Below are 22,049 nucleotides of genomic sequence, written 5' to 3' on the forward strand. Positions count from 1 at the left end.
GTGTGGTGTGCTCTGATTGGTCGGTACGAATTGCGCTGAGCTCCGTGGAGGTGTGATTTCCTTGTTTAGCGATACACAGTCAAACTCAGCCAACTCAACCTGAACACACACAAAGTCACAGCCAAAATAAAAACAATAAGTGTGGCTTGATATTGAGTAAGAAAAAGGTTGATAAACGCTGTGAGAATGGGTCTGCAGAGAGAATTTCGCCACGATCCCAACTGTCTGTTATCAGCCTGCAGCCAGGGAGGAGAGATTAGCAGAGCTGCCTGCACTGAGTGTGTGTGTGTGTGTGGATTGGTCAATTTGGACCAATCAGCGGGGGCTTAACGTAACGGCTCCATGGATTGGCCCATTTAGTTCCGGGTACGTGATTTCGTAAGCACGTACCCGGAAGAATCAAATGGATGATGACGTTTCACCAACGAGGCGTTTTGGGGAGGTATTTTCTGTGTTAGAGTTTTACTCGCTACAGGGTGTACTTTAAGGGTTTGTGACTCTGCAGACCGTTTACATGCAGAAAAACCTTCATAACACACAGGGGGACGGGTAATAACTGGGAAAAGCATGACATGGGACCTTTAATATTTGAAGGGCTGTTTTTTTCTTCCTGAAACTCTATAAAGTGGCTCTTATATGGGGATTTCCCATTTCCTGTAGTGTGTTCTATAGGTTTTTGTGCTTGTAAATTGTCTGCAAAGGCTAAAATCCCTGTGTTCCCTCCAGAGGACATCACTATGTAACACCAGGGCTTCTATTGGCTAGCGCTCCAAAATATTGTACGTGATAGAGTAAGGGGCGGGAGATCTCTAAGTGGTTGACCAATCAGAGCAGACTGGCTCTGGTTTCAGACACAGGGTGAAAAGAGGTGCTGCAGCACAGGCAGTATGAGAAAAACAAAGACCTTTTTGAACATTAAAGAATGGAGACATGTCATAGCAGAGACACTAAATATGAACCTGAAGATAAGCACAATAGGCCCCTTCAATGACTTTGGCTTTGTACTTGAACAGACAGTTTGAGAGTTGATCCTGTAATGAAAATGTAATCCCACTCATGATAGTTAAAGTGTAATTAGGCCCACACCTGCCACTGTGCCCCTTAGCAACAGCTCCAGATCCAACAGCATATGTTGCAACTTGTTTATTGACTGAAAAGTATCTGAGCTTCCCTTAAATACTATAATGTCCCTGTGGCTTCTGTACCAAAACCCACACACAAGAGGTTTCATATTATGTTCTCCTCTTGCAGTGTTACATGGATCATAACCGCGGTGTGAATGGCAGCATTCCTCAGTACCCGCTGTGTGCCATGCAGCTCTACTCTCACATGTCCGCCGTCACCGACACGGCCACCTGCATGAGGAGGAACGAACTCAACTTAAGCCTCAGCCCAGGTATTTACACAACATGGAGGAATGTAGACAACACGTATTCCTGTCACGATAACTGCTTTCGTAGGATGGCAGTTTGACCCAGAAATAGTTGTGGTTTTAAGACCCTTTTATGCACTGATATAATGCTTATATGATAATGGTTCACTGTTTTTTAAAGAGCAATGCACCTTGTAATGTTTAAGTATATTCCGACATTAAAATTGGAATGTGAAAATAATGTAAATTAAATATCCTAAAAAAATAAAGTATATATAAAAAAAACAGACAACCACAACAATAAATAAAAAGGTTGCTATTAACAATAAAATGGCTTAGTTTGCACAATTTCCAAGTTTTATAATAGTAGGGAAACCCTGATGTGTATTCTGCTATATCTAAGTCAACACAAAATGCTGTATCATACAATAGGTACATATGGTAACACTGATCTACGTCATGTTTATATATCATCCGATTGGTTTAAAACGTAAACATTATGGAGTTAATGTCCAATTCATACAATAAGTCGTTGACATAATTATTGTCACAGGGCATTTTTTTAAAGCCCACACAACTTTAGGGAGAATCTTTTTAATTACACTAAAATGATTCTGTTTTTAGACTAACTCTGACCAAAGTCCCTGTTGTTTCTTGTCCCTTGTCTCCCTTCAGAGATGATTTGTGATCCTTTGGGTGATTATAATGTTTGGGCCTCCACCAAACCTCTCAACACGACAGCCAAGGGCCACAAGACAGGGGAGAGCGTGGTCGTAGCAGCAGCCAGGGTGAGTTACAGGGAATGGTTCTGAGTTCAGGTCCTTTTTTAGATATCTCACTACAGAACATGTGGTAGTTATTAACATGTGAGGTCATGAACACCTTTTTACATTTCTTCAGCCAATATTTGTAGTGATCTCTAGGGCTGTCCCGAATACCATTTTTCGGGCTCCGGATATTTGGTAGTAATCAGCAGCGAATATTCGTTTCACGCGGGGGGGGGCTGCGTAGTAATCAGCAGCGAGCGCTTCGACTCGTGTATTTCGGTTTATTCACAGGCAGCATTCTTTTAGTTATTCTACAGTATTGTTGTTTTATAGTTATTTGTTCATGTAACCCAATTTGTGTTCTTTGAAATTGAAAAGGATATTGCATTGTGCGTGTTACTTTCGTTGCATTATGTCTTAAGTGTAATTTGGCTTGGCTTTCTATTTTGTATGGACATGCTTTTATTTTGAAAGGAGAGTTAGCGCAGTTGACAGGAAGTTGTTGTTGCTATGGAAACAATGTGACGGAGATTAATGGAGAAAAAGTAATATCTACATATAAAGACGGAGAAAGTAAACGATACCGTTTATGGTTAAGTGTTAGCACCCCCCGAAGAGGCACAAGCTCTTACGTTGATATTGGAGATTTTAATAAATAAAAAGAAAAAAAACGAATATCCGAATAACGAAATTGAAACCCAAATAGCAACGAACGAATATTCCGATATTCGGGTACAGCCCTAGCGATCTCACTCGAAAAGCCAAGTCCAAGCTAACATGATGGACCTAATGATGCAGTTACAGTCTGAACAACAGACTTCCTGTTTGTTGCTTCTTGTGTACATATTATTTTTACTTAACACTGTTGAGAACAAGAGGTATGAGAACAAAACGCAAAAATAAAAGTGAGATACGGCAGTCGAGCCGAGGAGCCTATTTTTAAGCAAAATCAGCTCGTAGGATGCAAGGATTTTCTCTGTTACACATCATTGAGTTAGTTAGTGTTAAAACTGCTGGTTAAAGTAAACCATGCAGGAAATGACTTTATATATATATATATATATATATTGTTGAAATGTGTATCAACTAAATGAGGCAAATAAGAAGCAGATAATATTAAAAATAATATTAATAATACATTTTATTTATCAAGGGCTTTTACAAATGCTCAAACATGCTTTACAAAGATAACAAATCAAAATAAAATGTATAATAAATCATAGTTGCAGCCCTATTCTACACATATCTATTTCAACAGAAGTTTATAATGTAGGTAAACAAAAACACAACACAGGCTGTATTTCACATTTTGATGTATGCTGTCATTAAATATAGATGATTTGCAAGAGGGACTTCTTACCTTGACACGATGTCTTCTTGATGAAACTTCTCTCTTGTCTTCTCTGCAGTTGGACAGCCGCTCTTTTTTCTTCGACGTAGCTCCGGGTGCAGAGAGTGGAGTCTCCGGGTTCGTCAGTCTGCTGGCGGCCGCTTCTGCTCTAAAAACCGTCATTCAGGAAGCCCCGCCCAGCCGCACCATCTTCTACACCTTCTTCCAAGGGGTCAGTCATTTCCACACCACAACAGCCATAGTTGCCATTGTGCTTAATGTCCTAGTCCCAATCCTGTGAACTGTCTTTTGAACGCTTTGTCTGATTGCTTTGACTGCAGGAAACGTTCGACTACATCGGCAGCTCCAGGATGGTTTATGATATGGAGAACGAGCAGTTTGCCGTGGACCTAGACAATGTTCACTCAGTACTGGAGATTGGACAGGTGTGTGTTTATAGACCTTCAGTTACTTTGTATTTACTGTATACTGTATACCAGGGGTCGGCACGCGGCACCGTAACCAGTGGCACACTTGGAATAAGTGACTGGCCATCTGTGTGTTCTGGAGAATCACAGAACGGACGGTCGTCATTATTATTATGCCGTTTAAACCAATTATTTAAATTGTTTTAAACCGCATCATGTAAGTTGCGCTGACAGGTGAAAGAGGTCCACAGCGAGGCTCCCCCCTCCGCCCTCCTGTTGACAGTTCATGAGCGCTTAAGGAAGTTTTAAAGGCCTAATATCCAACCCTACTTTAAACAGTTTCAAGGATTAAATGGATCCCTTTAAAAACAAGACTTATGGAAACATAATTAACTAAATATATTGCATAATTGTAGTATTACTCAATTAAAATAATCTGTATATTGGGGCCAACAATTTGTGAAAGTTACGTCAAAAATATAGAAGCCAAAACATTGTTAGCTGTTCATTATAACCTTTTCTTGACTTGATATTTACAAGCCAATCATTTTGATATGACATTAATCTCATCATATGTTTGTTATGTTCATGTTGACATGTGTGTAGTATATTCATATATTGATTCTCCACAGGTGGGACTTCGCGCTGACTCCAAGCTGTGGCTCCACTCGGATCCTGTGTCTCGGAAGAACAACAGCGTCAATGACGAGGTTAGTCTGCTTTAAGAGCGGATCGTTGAAGTAAGAATTATGATAAAATATGAAATGATCTTCATACAACAGACATCGTTCGACAAATATGAGGACTAAAACGGGAAACAATGTACCATTAAGTGGATGCTTTTCTTAAGAAATATTGCTATAAAATTACTATGGTAATGAAAAGGTATAGTCTGATTCTCAGGGGCCAAACTCTAAGATTTCTAAGTTAATACATTGTTAAAACCGGCTAGAATTCAAACTGTGTGTGTGTGTGTGTGTGTGTGTGTGTGTGTGTGTGTGTGTGTGTGTGTGTGTGTGTGTGTGTGTGTGTGTGTGTGTGTGTGTGTGTGTGTGTGTGTGTGTGTGTGTGTGTGTGTGTGTGTGTGTGTGTGTGTGTGTGTGTGTGTGTGTGTGTGTGTGTGTGTGTGTGTGTGTGTGTGTGTGTGTGTGTGTGTGTGTTGTGTTCCAGGTGAAGAAGCTCGTCGCCAACCTGCATTCTGCTGCCGTAAATCTAAGCGTCTCCGTGGACGAGCCGAACGTCTCCCAGCCGCTCCCGCCCTCGTCCTTCCAGCGTTTCCTGCGAGCTCGACCAATCCCCGGTCTCGTTCTCGAGGATCACAAGTCTTCCTTCACCAACAGGTTATTCATCATTACACGCAATTACCTTTTCAATGGGATCTGTCTTGCCTCAAGGAATTGGCACGTGTTTATTCATTTTCATTTTCCTGTTCTGTGTGCAGGTTCTACGAGAGTATGTACGATAACGCAGACCACCTGAACATGTCGTACCCAGCGAACCTGACGCAAGAGGAGCAGCTGGAGTTCGTCACCGAGACCGCTAAGGTATATCTATTTATCACCAACGTTCATCATGTTTACATGTCTTACATTAGCTTTACAAAGCCAGTCCTCATCGTCTGTTGCACTGTTTGGATTTCATTTAAAGTAGAGACATGAATCAAAGTTTTCTTTACAGACGTCCAAAGACAGAACTCATTATCCGTTTGAATATATACTGATTAAAAAGAGCGACATCGGAAATGGTTTGGTAAAAGGTGGCTTAATACTGGACAGAAAACACAACAATGACTCGTGTGCCTGGGAAATATTTGCCATTACATGCAAATAAATGAAACCGGGCATTGCCTTAACTTAAAATGAAAGATATCTTTATGTTGACATCATTTTATCAACATTTGTCATAATATAAGTACACAGCTCACCAAATAAATACCACAGGTCTGGTGGTTTCTAAACATTTGCCAAACTGTCATTTTCTGTGTTTGTGAATTGTGTCATCATCAATCACCCTTTCTCGTTGTTTCCTGACGTGTCAGAGCGTGTCCTCACAACGCTGCTACTGAAGTTACTGTTGGAAATGTTCTCAGACATGTTGTTGGGAGGAACTAATAATAATAATGTTTGTGTTTCAGGCTCTGACGGAGGTGGCCACCCTGGTTGCTCGGGCTCTGTACATTCAGGCTGGAGGAGCTGAAGCCCAGCTGAGAAACATTAACGCTGACCCTGAGATCGTAAGATTCACTTCAGGAAATACATAATACCTCGTCCAGCAATCATATCTTTAATCATCTGTTTATCTGTCCTTTCTCCAAGCTGTACATGTGTTGTGTTCTCTAAAGTCAAAGTCTAATAGTGCTTACATGTAGTGTTTTTATCATAAGCTACAGATTTCTACAGGATGTTTGTTTCATATTGACTTGTGGGGATAATATAGGATGGTAAAGTGTTTACAGTATCAAAGGTTTTGCAATGATATTGTTCTAGAAAACATTTAGGAGGTGATGCAAACACCTCGTTTTTACTGTTTAACCCTCACCCTGCCAGATGTTACTTTTTAAAATTGTTGAATTATTTTAGTTTCCTTCCTTTTACACGTTGCGTTATGAAACTGCAGTGTTCTGTCTCGTTCAGTCTCTTGAAATGTGCAGTTTGCAAATTTGTATTACCAATGATTTCAAACACATGTAATAGTTTTTCTGTGGTCTTCCTTGTTGGATTTCTCACCGACGGCTCATTCTTATTGGTCCATATTTGTATTTAGCAGCGGAGACTGATATCTGTTTTCTCTCCGTCAGGTGACCCGGATGCTCTACGGTTTCCTTGTTAGAACAAATAACACCTGGTTCCAGCAACTAGTCCCCTCCGACCTCATGAGCCACCTGGGTACAAAAAACAAGATCATCATTTTTAAAGAAATGTTATAACGTATCAGGCTCCTACAAGAATATGCTTTATTTGGAAGATGAACTAAATGTATTTCCCGTGTGTATCAGCGGACAGACCCACAAACTTCTACGTGGGCGTGGCGCAGCAGTCCAGCGAGCCGACCCTCCTGGTTCAGTATCTGCTGGCCAACATGACGGGCAGCTACTTCAACATCTCACAGGGGAACTGCAAGAACCAGAGAGAGAACGAGAAGGACGAGGAGAGCAAACATGTAAGACCCATAGAGCTCTTACTTTTAGCCATTCAAAGCTCTGTAAATTCATCCCTTTGTTTATCGGCAAACTTGAAGGAAGGAAATAAAAAGGAAAGATAGGAAAAATGAATTACGGCGGGAACTAACAATAATTGTATTAAACACATTTTTATTAGAAAATAGATTAAAATGTCTTTCACAAGTTTGCTAAATTCTTTTGTTGAACAACAGTCTCAAATCCAACAATATTCAATTAATATGATTGTTGTAGTAGTAGTAGTAGTAATAATAATAGTAGTAGTAGAGTTATTAAAATGTGCATTGACAGCCCTACATAGGACAAAGTAAAACCAACATGTATAACCTAGACTTTACATTGAAATATAAATATACTACGCAAATATAAAATAAGGCGAGATTTGGACAACATGTTTATTCCCCCTCTCCCTCAGTTGTAGAAGAAAGTTATCTATTGGAACTGTAAATCTGCACGCCTTTTGATATATGTAGAAATAAGAAGTAATAACCAGTTTATTCCCCCTCTCTTCCTCAGATGTATTCCTACATGTGGGTCCAGGGCGCAGCGCCCCCTAACAGCACTGAGAGGCAGGGGTTCTGCGTTCGCTCCACCGTGCGTCTCTCCAAAGCTCTGTCCCCGGCCTTCGACCTGAAGGAGTACACCTCCAAAGATTACTCCACGTGGACAGAGTCCCGCTGGAAGGTCATCAAAGGACGCATTTTCCTGGTGGCGAGTCCCGACCTGGAGGTAAACTTCCTTCCTTATTTTAATCCAGCTTTTCACTCTGTTATTGGATTTTGAACTCTTCCGTGTAAGCTAAAATAAAAAGACTTTATTTATCCCGAAGGAAATTGTTGTGCCAGAGTTACAAAAATACAATAAACACAGCAGTTAAATATCTACAGGAAACATGAAACATAGACGGTCACATAATTAATGTAAATATTATCAGTATTCAGTAGTGCAAAAAAACGTAGTGGCAGATACGTAATTGCACGTTATCGTAGAATAATATTGCACATGTCATATAGCAGCGAGTGTTTTGTAATGATGCTAACTGTCTGTGTTCCTCCCCCAGATGATGACGCTGGGTGTGGGCATCGGCGTGCTGATGGCCTCCCTCCTGCTGACGTACGTCATGAGCTCGAAGGCCGACATCCTCTTCAGCTCGGGACGGGAACCCGCCAACGCCACCTACTGATCCAGACTGACCGCTACTACTTCTAATACTACTACTACTATTTCTACAAGTACTACTTCTGCCCCACCCTGACATGAACACGGTCTTTTCTTTAAAACACGTCACAAGTAGGTACACGGACAGGTTAGACACAGAAGCAGAGGTTTTTTTTTTTTTTTTTTTTTCTTCTGACTACTCCATGTTTAAGGACTCACTCAGGTGAGGCGGGACATGAAGACTGGACCGGACTGGACAGATCTGGACTCATCAGGGTCAAACAGGCCCTGTCAGTGGACAAGATGTTAATATTTCTTTTTGTTTTAAAGGTTTTTTGATTTCTCTTTTTATTCTCAAAGAATGTTTACTCTGTCCTGGGATAGGCACGAAACATTGAGCATTACTTTGAACATATGTGTCTGATTGTGAATATGTAAATGTGACCGAGTGTGTGAGTGTGTAGGGGATGATTATCAGTGTGTGTGTGTGTGTGTGTCTGAACTTTGAATGAGGATTGCGATGGTATGTGCAATACTGGTAGCCGTCTTCTCTGTCATTATAGTTAACTTATCAATCAGTTCTAATAAGAAGAAACCACTTTTTTGAGTCAGTGAACAAGTAGTTAAATTTAAGTTTTTTTTGCTAATTCTGGAAATGTGTGGTGGCGTTTTTGATAAGTTTTAGGTTCTTGGACAACAATCCTAAATATTTATATTTGCGGAGTCCCAGTACACATATAAATACTACACATGACTGTAGTGGTAGACCCACTGCAATTTCACATATTGTGATATTTGTGTGGAGAAGAAGAATTCCCCCTGAGCACGGCATGGCAGACACACTTTACTTTATATCGATTCAAACGTTAAATCCAGTCATAAAATCTTGTGTTTCGACACGTACAATGCGCTGGTGCTCTGGTTGTGCACTCCTTTTGGCTCAAACCTTTTTAACAAGGTTTCTTTTAATGATGACTTTGTAAAGAAAGGTGTCAACACGCTGAAGGGTTTTAATTCATTTTGTTGTAATGTAACGGCTGGAATCAACGACCAATTGTGATGCCTTGATGAAGAAATAAACATTGCTTTTTTTTCCATTTTTTTCTTTCCTTTACTTTTCAACAAACTGCTGAGATGTGACTGATGTGTTGGCCTGAAGAGATTCCTGTTATGAATAACGCTGGAGTTTGAGGTGGACGATGAAATTAGATCTTTAACTATGGTAAAAGAAAAGTAACATCACTGTCAAAATGCTACAAGTGAAATCCTTGCATAAAAAGTTAAGTACATTAGCATTAAAATATACTTAAATTACAAAAAATAAAACCGCTTATTCTGCACATCAATACACAACATATACTATATTATATTATATACTTCAGGGTTAGTCAAGTTGGAGCTTTTTCTGTTTTGTACTATATATTCCCGGATAGCTTGTTAATTTCAATATCAGATCCAAAAGTAACCTTTAATAATAATATTAGATTCATAATTTGTTGATTTTATACTGTATTATTATTATTCCGAATGACCGAATATTTTAAGTAGCAGGAAATGGAAATACTCAAACAAAGTACTTTAGTAAATAAGTTACTGTCAACCATTGACTGGAAGCGTTGCACCCAAAAGTCTCGTGAAATATAATCAGCCAAATACTGGTTCCTCCGTTTACCATTTTATTTAAACATTTAAACAAACGAGCCTTTATCAAAGCACCTCAAGAGTGATTTCCTCCTTTTGGAATAAATCATGTAAAAATAAACAGGAAACCCTTTATCCCAAATCACATCTCAATCATTATTTCTTCCTTGCTTCACTTTTTGTTTGCCAAAAATGTGTCAGCATGAAATATAATTGGTACGCTGGAGACAAAGTATTGGGATGTGTGTTTTTTTTGTACAACCGCAGTCCATGTGTTGGGGTCACTTCACCTGAACCACACGGAGAAAGCCTAATTGTCTCTCTTTGGATACACGACACCACTGGTTTTCAGCCTTTTGACCTTTTGACCCCGGAAACATGGAGTCAATGAGCTGGAAGCAGCGCATCAGATACATTTACTACCCTGAGGCTTACAACAAATAAATCCAGTATTTTACAAAAGTTCACAGATTGAAAACAATTCTGAAAAACATATTTGTTTAGAAGAAATGCATAGGTTTTTTTTTATCCCGTTTACCATCCTGTGACTGGTCAGTTGGAGGGGCCCTGAACCCGTAGATTTTAAGCTAAAAACACATTTATTACCATTCATCTTCTTTATTTTTTTTAATCTTTAAGGGTTTTTAAAGAGGTTTTTATGTGTTGGTTTCTTTGGTTTGTTCTTACAGCGAGAAACAGCCTGATTCTACAAATAAATAATCAGGTTTAATTAACTTGACCATTGAGTCATTGAGAACAATCCAATCAAATAAATGGGAGTTATTAAACAAAAAGCATTTAATAAATGCATGTTGTGTGTTTAATAAGTGAGGGCACAACATGATTAACCAAGCTCTTAATGTACCCTTATGAGTTTAACATGTTAAAGGACTACTTTTTTTGGTTATATCATATTTTCCTGTATGTAATAGCGTTTGAATGCATCTGGACCAATAGTGGTTTTTAACAGCTTTTTAGTGATGATGTTGATTGTTGTTCTGGTAGGATCTTCCCATCAGCAGCTCCATTACATGTTGCTCTTTTTAATGGGCCACTTATTTTGTGACATAATACTGACCACTGCTCACTTAGTGGACACACACACACACACACACACACACACACACACACACACACACACACACACACACACACACACACACAGATGATTAGTGTTTTGTGAACACACCGTCTCACAGGCCCTGTCCCCCGGGGGCAGAGGAGGGGCCAAAGGGAGCGGAGGCGGGGCGCACGGTGCTACGGCTGAGTGGAAAGAAAGTGGAAAGTGAGAAAATACCTGAATGGACAATCTACACTAAGTAAGTCGTATTTTTGTGTTGAAAATGTCTTTTAAAATGCTGCTTGGTGGTTGGAGTACGGGTGCATGTGCGCTGCTTTTACGCAGGCGGAGGGCAGGGCTCGGAGATCTCCGGTTTCCCCAAACAATAGTCGACTGGACGCGATGGTCGCCTTTTTTTTTTTTATAACCACAGGGAAGTTAAGGACCCTCGGCGTCCCTATTGTTGTTCTCACCGAGGCCACGTAGCTCTGAGGGGCGATTTCAAACGTGGGAGGAAGGGGGGAATGTTTATGACCAGAGGATAGAAAGGGTCCACGGAGAGGGGATGAGCATGGGGGGGATAATCGCGCCCAGTTTGATTACTGTAGGCCGAGGGATTTTGAATTTCTGAGTGCCTCATTCATTTACTGTGAGGGCGTCCCGTTTGGAGACGCAAAGGCGGAAGAAAAGGAGCATTTCTGGATCATTTGGCATCAGGACGCCACCGGTGGGGCCTGGGAGTCTCCCATTGTCCTGCCTGTACTACAGCACCCTCCCTTTTCATTTTGTAGGTCGCACAACTCTTCTATATTCGCCCTAAATGCTGCTGGTTCCTCACAGTAAGTCAGCCTTTTGTGCATGTGTAGTGTTGTTGAATTATTGATGCCGCTTGCCTCTTGATCCGTGTTACCACATCCACCGGTGGGAAGCTAAGATGTGTCCAAATGGCTTTATGCGTTTTTGCGCTGATCAAATGTTGGAATTCAAAGTGAAACAGAGTCATGTTTCTGCTGTAGCAACAGGCCCTGATTTACCCAGCTGTGGTGGGGGCTTCATGTACATGCTGGCTTTATTTTATGGTGAACATGAGAGTAATGGGCTTACTGTGCGAGGAATAGACTACTTTTATAATTGCTCAGATACAAAGCACTAACGTATGGTATACAGTGCTGACAGAGGGAATACTATATAAAGCAGGACATAAATGAAATATTGCGTGGTCACTGTAAATATACTGTAACGGGGATTGTACAGTCATATCACAGTACAGTCAGTAAAGCTAGTTCAGTATTGAGATTCTGTTGACACACATGTAGAAGTATCACTAAACATGGTGAGGTAATACGTATCTTAATATGGTCCAGTAGGTCATGACCCACCTTTTTATTTTGTGTTTTATCATTAAGTCCATACAAGGTCAAAACTATTGACTCCTTACAGAGTACAAGGTGACTTACAATTCAAATCCTCACATTGATGAAGCTGGATAAAGTCTATGTTTGACATTTTAACTTAAATATCCTTAAGAATCTATTGATTATGAAAATATGTTTGTTGCTGTATTACAGAACCTCTCTGTCTTTAATCGCCACCTCTTCACTCAGTGGTTTATTGACAAGAAATTGAGATAAAATCCTGAAAACAACCAATATTATTAATACGACAGCTGTTACTCAATGTCTGATTTAGGAGCAGAACATATACTCAAAGCTGTGAAATGAATTTTTCTCTTCAGGGAGAATTAAGGCATTCTTGTCATCTGTAATCACATCTTGTTGTATTATATTGTTAAACGGGTAAACGTCTAAACGCTCGAGGGGAAATTGTCCACACAGATATGACTCAGAGAAAACCAAATCATCCCGAGAATCTAGAAACTAACACATATGGAAATCAATTATGAAATGCAATCACGTGACAGTTTGTGGGATGTTTTCAATGGCTGGAAAACAGTAACTAATGATTATGTTGGTTATCAAATAATCTGTTTATTATTTTCTAGATGAGTTGATTTACCAATTGGTCTATAAAAGGTCAGATAATATGTCCAAGGCGAATGCCCAGTCCCAAACCCAACGATGTCCAGTTGAATATGATAATATATGGAGAAAAGCTGGACATCTTCATAATGAGGACGTCGAAAACAATTGCACTGTTTGCATAAAAAATGACTTTAACGAGGAAAAAATTAACACAATTTATTATTTATGACTTGCAGCTTTAGAAGGCTGTCCCTATTAAATCTGTTATCTGTTACATCTGTAGGTCCTTTAGTGTGCATTGTTGCTCATTTGAAAGGCATGTTGTTGTTCTTGTTGAGGTTTTCAAATGTCATTGTAAAATACTTTAAGAACAGCAAACTAGATTTCCCTCAGCCGCCGCTGTAGATATCTCAAACCCAGAGGAGATAGAACTGAAACTAGATGGTTATGGGGTAATGTTTTTTATGGTTTTGGTTCATCTGAGCTAAACATGTTTGTCTAACTGGATTTATGAGGAAATATATGTGGCCCCACACAGGCTAATGGAGCGGAGTCCCGTATCTGAACCGCATCCATCTGATCTGCGCTCATTCAGCCACTTCCTGTCTACTCAATACTTTGTTTGGATATGAAGACAGATCGTGTGGAGGGGTCTCTTTGAATCACAGCACAGAGCAGAGGACAGGCCTGTTGATCCAACCATATCCGGACACACACACACACACACACACACACACACACACACACACACACACACACACACACACACACACACACACACACACACCTGTTCTGGTTTGCTGGCCATGTGTGCTCGAGGCTGACAGTAGCAGTTGTCTTGTTTCATGGTTTTACTGACGTTGTCGCAGTGGCTGGTGGTCAGCCGTGTGTGTGTGTGTGTGTGTGTGTGTGTGTGTGTGTGTGTGTGTGTGTGTGTGTGTGTGTGTGTGTGTGTGTGTGTGTGTGTGTGTGTGTGTGTGTGTGTGTGTGTGTGTGTGTGTGTGTGTGTGTGTGTGTGTGTGTGTGTGTGTGTGTGTGTGTGTGTGTGTGTGTGTGTGTGTGTGTACAGTGATGAGCCTCCTCCCCTGCGCGTCCCTGGGTGTGTGCACGCTTATTTTCACAGTTGGCACATCAGGCCTCAAATGGCCGTTGAATGGAGCCGGTCAGTTCGCAGATGAAGGCCCAGATTGCTGCTACGCCCTGACAGCTGCTGTCTCTGTTCCAGCAGCTCCAAATGTTCGATGACAGCTTGATTTCTTTTTGCCTTTGGGAAATGAGAGGCTGTAAAAAAATCCTACATCTGCTCGTTTTTAAATGTTTGACGCTACCTTCACGTTAGCAGCTACATTCCTGGGTAATTTTCGTAGCTTTTATAAGAGGGTTTGAGGAATTTATATGGGAGCATGGACTTAATGACTGAACATTTAAATCAAAATGTTCACCTTTGCAAGGCAAGTTTATATATAAAATGTTTGACTAAAACACTAAGGGGGATATTCATGATGCACAGGAACCATATCTTTATTGGAAAAAAGTTAGATATAGATGTAATATTTGTGAATATTCATTTTAAATGCAAAAGATATAAGGGCAAGGTCTTTTTGACATATTTGAATACTGGTGTCTTCAAGTTTTTGTACAGGCACCAAAACAACGTTCACTTAATGCCTCGTTTAAAGAAATTCACTAAAAGCAGACAAATAACTTTGTTTGAATGAAATAGACTCTAAATATTCTGGATAAAGTAATAAGATGTAAGGAAAAAGTCCACATTCTCCATTTGTTAACAGGCTACGAGCGTCGGCTTCTATTCTTTAGATTAAATTAGACGTTTTTTTAACAAAAGGTGAAATAAAAATAACTCCAGTATTAAAATGTGATTCCTAAAGAGATATGATTGAAAAGATGATTGCCTTTTTAAATTATTTTTCCTCTAGAATACTTTTCACAGAGTTTTGACGGGTGGCTAGTAAAAAATGTCTTAGACTTTGGACTCACAAGCTCATGTAAACACTGGCAATACCGTCTTTCCTAGAAGGAAAGTAGTGGGCTCACAGGAAACAGCTATCTTTAACGATGGATATTAAATGGCTTTATAATCCCTTTGGCCCAAGCAAAGAGAAATATCTAACCGTGGCACATGTAGGCATGAAGCCCAGCATCATTACTGTTTAATCTCAGACCACACACCTACACAGATTACTGAACCGCCTGTTGTTGGCACCTCTTAAACAAGCCCTGAGTGAACAAGGGTCATTTTCTTTTTTTAGAAATCAGACTTTGAGGCAGGGTTGTGAGAAATGAATGAGTTGTGTGTCAAAAGAAACCCTGAAATAACCTAAAGGACACTGCTGTTTGTTTAACAATGGCTTTTCCAGGAGCAGAAACTGAGGCAATATCAGTAAAAAGGAAACTAGCTAATTATTAACAATGTCAGTCAGGTTATGTTTTCACAGAAAAGTCTGTTGCTTGTTTATTTAACGTTAATGCAGCTGACTTCAGTGGATTAGAAGAGTTCCGGGGAAGCTCATTAAGTAGGACATAGGACACTGGGATGAATAGGAAACCTTATCCACCCAAACACTGGACCGCACCCCTGAAGACCAAGTGCTCCATCATATTCTCACTAACAGTCTGTCAGAGAGACAGGCTCGTCTCAAACTGCAGTTCAAGTTGAAGTCGTTGAAGAGTAGATTACCGTAGCGCAGCTCAAGTGTCAGTGTTTCGGATACTACTGACGAAAGTGCCATAATATACAAGCTAAAGGCATTCAGTGGTTATGTTTTATCATGTACATGACATGTTAGGCTACAGGGCTGGCTAAATGTACTAAATTGCCAGAATTATGACACTCAGTAAGTATCGATAAATATGAAGCCAGTTAGCTTAGCATAAAGACTGGAAACAGATGGAAGCAGCTAGCCCGGCTCTTTCGGAAGGTAACAACATCCTATCAGCAGCACCTTTTTAAAAACTCACTAATTTCAATGTTATATCACAATAGTTTGATCTATATAAAACATGTAGCTGTTTAATGTGGGGTAATGTGCTGGACTGTTTCTACTATCCCCATTTAAAGCAGCAAATTGAAGCTTTAGCCCCAGCTACTAAACAGATGAAACAACATGTGTATTTGTCGAATAAGAATTGTAGCTTTACATGTGCTAATAGATGGATTTAGCTATTTTGAAACTGGTTTCCTCTTTTGTCCAGGCTTTATGCTAAGCTAAGCTAATCTGCTGCTAGTTCCAGCAACACATTTACTGTAGAAACACGGCGAGATGAGGAATACATGCATCAAACTACTCCTTAAAAAAACAAAACTTGTCCAGTGATAATATTTATTTTAAGACTTACAGGGATGGATGCAGAGGGCTCAAGCTCCAAAAACACTGGATCATGCATTTCCCATAATGCAACCAAATAGCATCTTTCATGAGGAACCTCCCTTCCTGGAAACACCTCTGTCTTTAAAACGCCAGGCCTCCAATTTGTAACAAACTCTTTTTGTTAGAAATGTTTTCATGAAGTGTTTTTTTTCTCCGACTTCACAAAACTCCTGCAGAGTTACTGAAGAAATCCACTCTGTACATGCTATAGTACCAACATGATTAATCAACAGATCTTCGTGTTTAAATAAGGAAAAAATGGTTTCATCACAAAAACAACCAATGATTTATCTTGTTAGTAACAAGTCAGCACACACCACAGTCTGAAAGCCCAGATTAAGGACTGAAATATATCATAGACTTATAATTAATTCCTATCATTAACTGATGTACAAAGAAAAGTAAGTGTGACAGTTTGTGAAATAGATTTCAGGTCATATTTCATCCGGCTCTTTTAGCTGGTGAGAGGCTCGAGTTACAAACCCGTCTTTTTCTTTCTTCAAGCTTTTGTCTCTTTTGAAAGACTCGTGGTTTTATGTTGGCTCCACTCAAAAAGGCCACCCTAACCACCACTTCTCATATGCTTTTCATACCATATGTGTCTCGTTATGTGACAGGTCAGGCGAAGGTGCTGTGACGTCATGATGACAGCAGAAGGGTCATCGCTGAAATCTGATCTCAGTCCTCCTAACGAAGGAGCCTTTTTGTTAAGCTTCTTTTTTTACACAGAAATGTAGCAGTCATGCAGAGAGAGAAATCTGTCTTTAAACCTGAAGAGATCCAGATGTATTAACCACTGTTGCCTTAAAGGTCCTGAATACAGTGCAGCAAGTAAAGTGTCTTTGGACTAAACATTTGCCTCATCATCAGTCAACAAGTCATACAGCTTTATTGACTATATGCTCAGATGAAATATAATGAATTACTCAGCATATACTTGTATTAAGCAAGGTACGACCACTCCCAGGTTTCTTCACAGCATGAGCTGGTTTGAGAATATACTTTACTCACTTCAATAATGAAGCATTTACTAGTCAAAAATATTGATTTATGTCAGGGTGATTATTACTGGTGCGATGTACCATGATTTTCACAATAAGCTACCAAATATTTATTTTGATTTGTGCAATTTAGTCATTCTGCTTCATGAGACGGATCGCAGAGCAAGATACTTTAACAAAGACTGGCAACAATGACACTGCATTTGTTCCTCTGAGGATTACTCTTTATTTTCAGTGACCCCCTGACCTTTCATCTCACTTTACCATCAAGGCAAACATCTTCCTTGACCCAACGGTACGTCCACACAGAAGCTTTGAAAAAATCTTGAAAATCTTGGAGCTGGGCGTGTCTGAGAGCTTGGGGATTTTTTGCGAGCAACGCGACCAACAACCAATCACATGAATCTCCCGCCCCCGACATACAAAGCAAAAAACCCCGGGGATTTTATATATATAAAATCCCCAAACAGGCGAAAACCTACCAGTTTCACCCACTGTCTCTGCCACCTCCCTCCATGCCTGGTTTCTCCGGTTTGTATCCCAGTAAATAGTTACTGGTCGTAAAGAACCGGGTGATTTTCTACCGTAATTTCTCGTTTGGAATATGAGGAAATGAACTGCGGTCTGGCTCTCCCAGCTTGCACGCGGTTTGATTGGCTAGCGCTTGTACTGTCAGATTTGCATAAACGGGATTTGATTGGCTGACGCTTCAACCTCAGCTTCAAAAGTTGAACATTGCTCAACTTTTGAATCCTGAAAATCCTGAAAATCTTCGCTTCGCTTCCCCACAATGCAGTTCGGCGAAAAGCGAGGCAAAGTGACGTCACCCCCATTCAAAGTCAGTGGGCAAAGAAGCGTTGGAAGATTTTTTTAAAGCTGCTGTGTGGACGTATCGTAACTATTGACCATCCTTCTGTATTCATTTTTTTGTGTGCAAAATGTGCCTGAAATTGTCTGTATTTATGGCTCGTGGAGGATTAATCTTTTTGGGTTTGGTGGCCCTCTTGACCATGCTTTTTTGTTCCATCGTTTTTCAAAATGTTCCAGTTGCTTACAGAAAATGTTATGAACAAATATCCCTAAAAGGTTCTTCACGCTCTCTAGAGGATTATCCATTTACATTGCTGATACTCTTAAAACCTCCACACACAGAGCAAAACTTGGTACGCCACAAATATAACATAAATGAAGAAACACTTTTGATTTGAAGACGTTTCCCTTTTAGTTCGGCAATCAATATGTTGTGCCTTTTGGATACATACAGGCTCTGGATGGCTTTGTCTATGTTTGTGATACCAAATGAAATAGATCGTGACATGTTTGTGTCTGTGAAACTTCCAAAAATATTGGCACAGAGGATGCAGGGAAGTCTTTGACATGTAAACAAAATTAAGAATGTCATCACTCATAATCATCAGCAGTAAACCAGCTGCTGTGATCCTGGTTTGAATGACTCACCTTGCAGTGTTGTTCCTTTGACATATGGACAGTGTTACTGTAATTGCTTAATTGTTATTTGTACAAGGTGGTGGGGTAAACATTGGGTGCAAGTGATGAATTCAGATTGTTATTTTGGCCAGCGTTTCTCCGTCTGGGAGAGCGAGTTCCAGCTAAACGTCCACAGCCATTAGATAAAAACACTGTTTGGATTTGGTCTAAAGATATGTGGTTTGCCTGGGAATCTGCTCGTAATCTCCCTCTGCAATATTTCCTACTTTACTACACTTAAATCTGCTTCTTCATGTGAATCTGCAGCACGGATCTTGGCTCTCGGCGTTCTTTAGAGTGCTTTTTTCTGTGTAATGTCATGCAACTGTACAACTGTGCGTGACATTCAGAAGGCAGATTCCTCCCTGTTGCAGAGATACATCATGTGATCAGCCTGAAGCAGTTTGCTGCTCTTTACGTCTCATAAAAGCACAGCGCGAATATATATAAGATTAAAGCTTACCATGATACACCAGGAAGTACTCATTTGAGTTTTGTGGTTCTTGGAAAATACATGTTGAGGTTTTTTCTCATGGATCCAAAGTCTTCTCCAGTCTGTTAAGAATTAGTGGGTTTATTGGCACTGGATGACGGGCGCTTCCTACTTAGACAAAATATGAATGAAAGATTTTAAATTAAGAAAGAAAAGACACTTTTATGAGGACAAAAAAATCCCACAGACAGATTTGTTGTCTTACACAATTTGGCTTGAAGGGAAGTGGATTTTGAACACAGTGGCGTTGATGGAGCAGAAAACCACATTAAGTTAAATCACAACCTGTGAGGCTGTCATGGCAGCAAAAGTCCCTCTTCAATTTCAACAGTTAAATAAATAATCATCAGTATTGTGATTACTTACCAAAAAAAGTGACTTCCCTTTTCTGTAAGGCAGCCTTTAAAACCAGAAAGAGACAACACTTGCATTATATCTAGCCTCATGTCACAATATTGAAATTGATATTTTGCATTTTTAATTAATCTATTCCTTCTAAGACAAAGTCTGAATGAAAGATAATTTAAATAAAAACGGAGTATGAGGAGAACAAACTCACTGATATCTTGCACGTTGTACCTTATTTAAAGTGAAGGGAAGTGGACTTTAAACACAAACAAGTTGATACAAGACAGTGATGGCAGATAAACATCTCTCTATTTCCCACAGCCAGCGAACACCCCATGCCTTTTATCAATCAAGCAGCATGTGACAGTCCAGCATCAGTAATGCCAACACCTTCATTCATGATACAGGGTGATTACATCTGTTTGATTTGAATGACTCCTCCTGTCATCGCCACCTTTAGTTATCACCACTGAGCCCAATTGATAGGGGAGGCTGTGGCTCAGTGGGTAGTGTGCTGGACTTGGAATCAGGGGATAGCAAGTTTGAGTCCCACTTGCCCACAGCATGTCGTTGTGTCCCTGGGCAAGACACTTCACCCCAAATTACTCCCGTTATATTATAACTGCTACTTATTTCTTAGCATGTGCAGTTATCTTATCTTAAGATGGGCTTGCGTCTCTATTAAATATGTTAGTATGCTCTTTTTATTTTTTTTAATTATTACGTTTATTCTGGTTTGTTTTGTGTTGTATTATTATTATGATAATACGATATATTACAAAATGTATATCTGGTCTTATATCAAGATAATGATATCATGTTGATATATTGCCCATCACTACACCCAACAGGGGTCTACCACCAGTGGGGATTTAGATTTGTAATAAAACAAAATATAAGATTATTTTTCTAAATAAGTGGCCTGAGGAGGATGAACTCCCCAAAATCCCACAGACAGATCCCCAGTCGCACAGTATTTGGCTTGAAGGGAAGTGGATTTTAAACACAATGGCATTGATGGACCATAAAAACCACATTAAGTTAAGTCAGGACCCTGTGAGACAGTGACGTCCCTCTCTATTTTCCCACAGTCAGCGAACGCCCCGCGGCCTTTATCAACTAACCAGCATATGACAGTCTAACATCCGTCATGCCAACACCTTTTTATTTGGGCGATTTTCGGCAGCGTGGAGGACAGAGTGGCAGAGGGCGGCGTAAGGTCAGGTTTCCACGGCAACTGTCAACCTCCAATCCCCCTCCAGCTGAACACCCTCTTTCATCGCCATGGCAGCGGAGAGGCCCCCCGTTTCCCAGGGGACAGGGGCAGTGAGGGAGGGAATGTGAGACGGTCGAGAGGCAGAGAGAGGCCAAACAAGTTTTGTGAAAACACAGTAATTCAATATGGCCGCCATTGTGTCCGAGCTAACTGTGGCTAAAGCTCACTTCTCGAGGAGAGGAGATACCGTGTGATGATTAACCTCAGACCCGGAAGACTGAGTGAGATCAGGAGTCGACTAAAGCTGGGGTTAATGTGTGCAAGGCGTAGGGCGAGAGGTTTGTTGAGACATCAATTACATACCTGGACTCGTGGTCATTTTAATCCTAAATGATATGAATGTTTGACTGACACGCCCTCCTGAAACCTGAAGCCATTTTTCTAAATTGGAAAATGTTAATACCTGAACTTCCTCATATATTTTTTAAATTCCTCACAGTTCGGAGCTTTGGGATTTTAGCAAACAAAAACCTATATAACCAACTCCAAATATGGCCTCTTTAAACCAGAGATGACACTCATTACTGATTTACGTTTTTACTCTCTGTACCAGGGTGAGAGGTATAATTGTTAAGCCATCAACCACATGCTTGGACTCTGGATTTTAAGGGTAATTTTACCTCACTTTGAGCTAAATGATATGCATGTTTGACTGACACGCCCTCCTGAAACTTGACACTAATCCTCATAATCTTTGAGGCATTATTTTTCTAAGCCATTTTTCTAAATTGGACAATTTTCATACCTGAACTTCCTCATGTTAATTCCTGTTGGGAATTTTGTTGGGAACTCCTTCTGGAGGGAACTTTGGGATTTTAGCCTTTAAAGACCATTTACGGTACATGCATAAAAACCTATATATCCAACCCCAAAAAGCATTGTGGCCTCTTTAAACCAGAGATGACACTCATTGCTGATTGATGTTTTTACTCTGTACCAGGGTGAGAGGTGTGGTCGTTGAGCCGTCAACCACATGCTTGGACTCTGTATTTTAAGGGTCATTCTACCTCACTTTGACACTTAACAAATTAAATCTATTATTATTATTATTATTATCCTGATAATCTTTGAGGGATTATTTTCCTAAACCATTTTTCTAAATTAGACAATTTTCATACCTGAACTTCCTCATATTTTT

At 40.1% G+C, this 22,049-nt stretch overlaps 2 protein-coding genes across 3 annotated transcripts in view; both read left to right on the top strand.

The window, feature by feature from the left end:
• ncstn (nicastrin) overlaps positions 1-9,330 on the top strand; it is a 13,097-nt gene extending 3,767 nt beyond the window's left edge. Inside the window, exons 5-16 of the mRNA XM_079651049.1 lie at positions 1,223-1,396; positions 2,048-2,160; positions 3,549-3,701; positions 3,811-3,915; positions 4,530-4,607; positions 5,068-5,237; positions 5,339-5,441; positions 6,032-6,130; positions 6,695-6,782; positions 6,893-7,056; positions 7,592-7,804; positions 8,136-9,330. Coding sequence (XP_079507175.1) covers positions 1,223-1,396; positions 2,048-2,160; positions 3,549-3,701; positions 3,811-3,915; positions 4,530-4,607; positions 5,068-5,237; positions 5,339-5,441; positions 6,032-6,130; positions 6,695-6,782; positions 6,893-7,056; positions 7,592-7,804; positions 8,136-8,258 — 1,583 coding nt within the window. The 3' untranslated portion in view covers positions 8,259-9,330. The remainder of the gene's footprint in view (positions 1-1,222; positions 1,397-2,047; positions 2,161-3,548; positions 3,702-3,810; positions 3,916-4,529; positions 4,608-5,067; positions 5,238-5,338; positions 5,442-6,031; positions 6,131-6,694; positions 6,783-6,892; positions 7,057-7,591; positions 7,805-8,135) is intronic.
• Positions 9,331-11,054: 1,724 nt separating this feature from the next.
• LOC307019772 (vang-like protein 2) overlaps positions 11,055-22,049 on the top strand; it is a 26,249-nt gene continuing 15,254 nt past the window's right edge. Inside the window, exon 1 of one of the 2 annotated variants that reach the window (XM_079650872.1) lies at positions 11,055-11,193. The gene's annotated coding sequence lies outside the window, so the exon portion shown is untranslated. Of the gene's footprint in view, positions 11,194-11,441; positions 11,774-22,049 lie in introns of those variants that run through there. The other variant, XM_079650873.1, reaches the window with a different exon arrangement.

This window comes from Notothenia rossii (assembly GCF_949606895.1).
Source record: "Notothenia rossii genome assembly, chromosome: 9".
Lineage (NCBI taxonomy): Eukaryota > Metazoa > Chordata > Actinopteri > Perciformes > Nototheniidae > Notothenia > Notothenia rossii.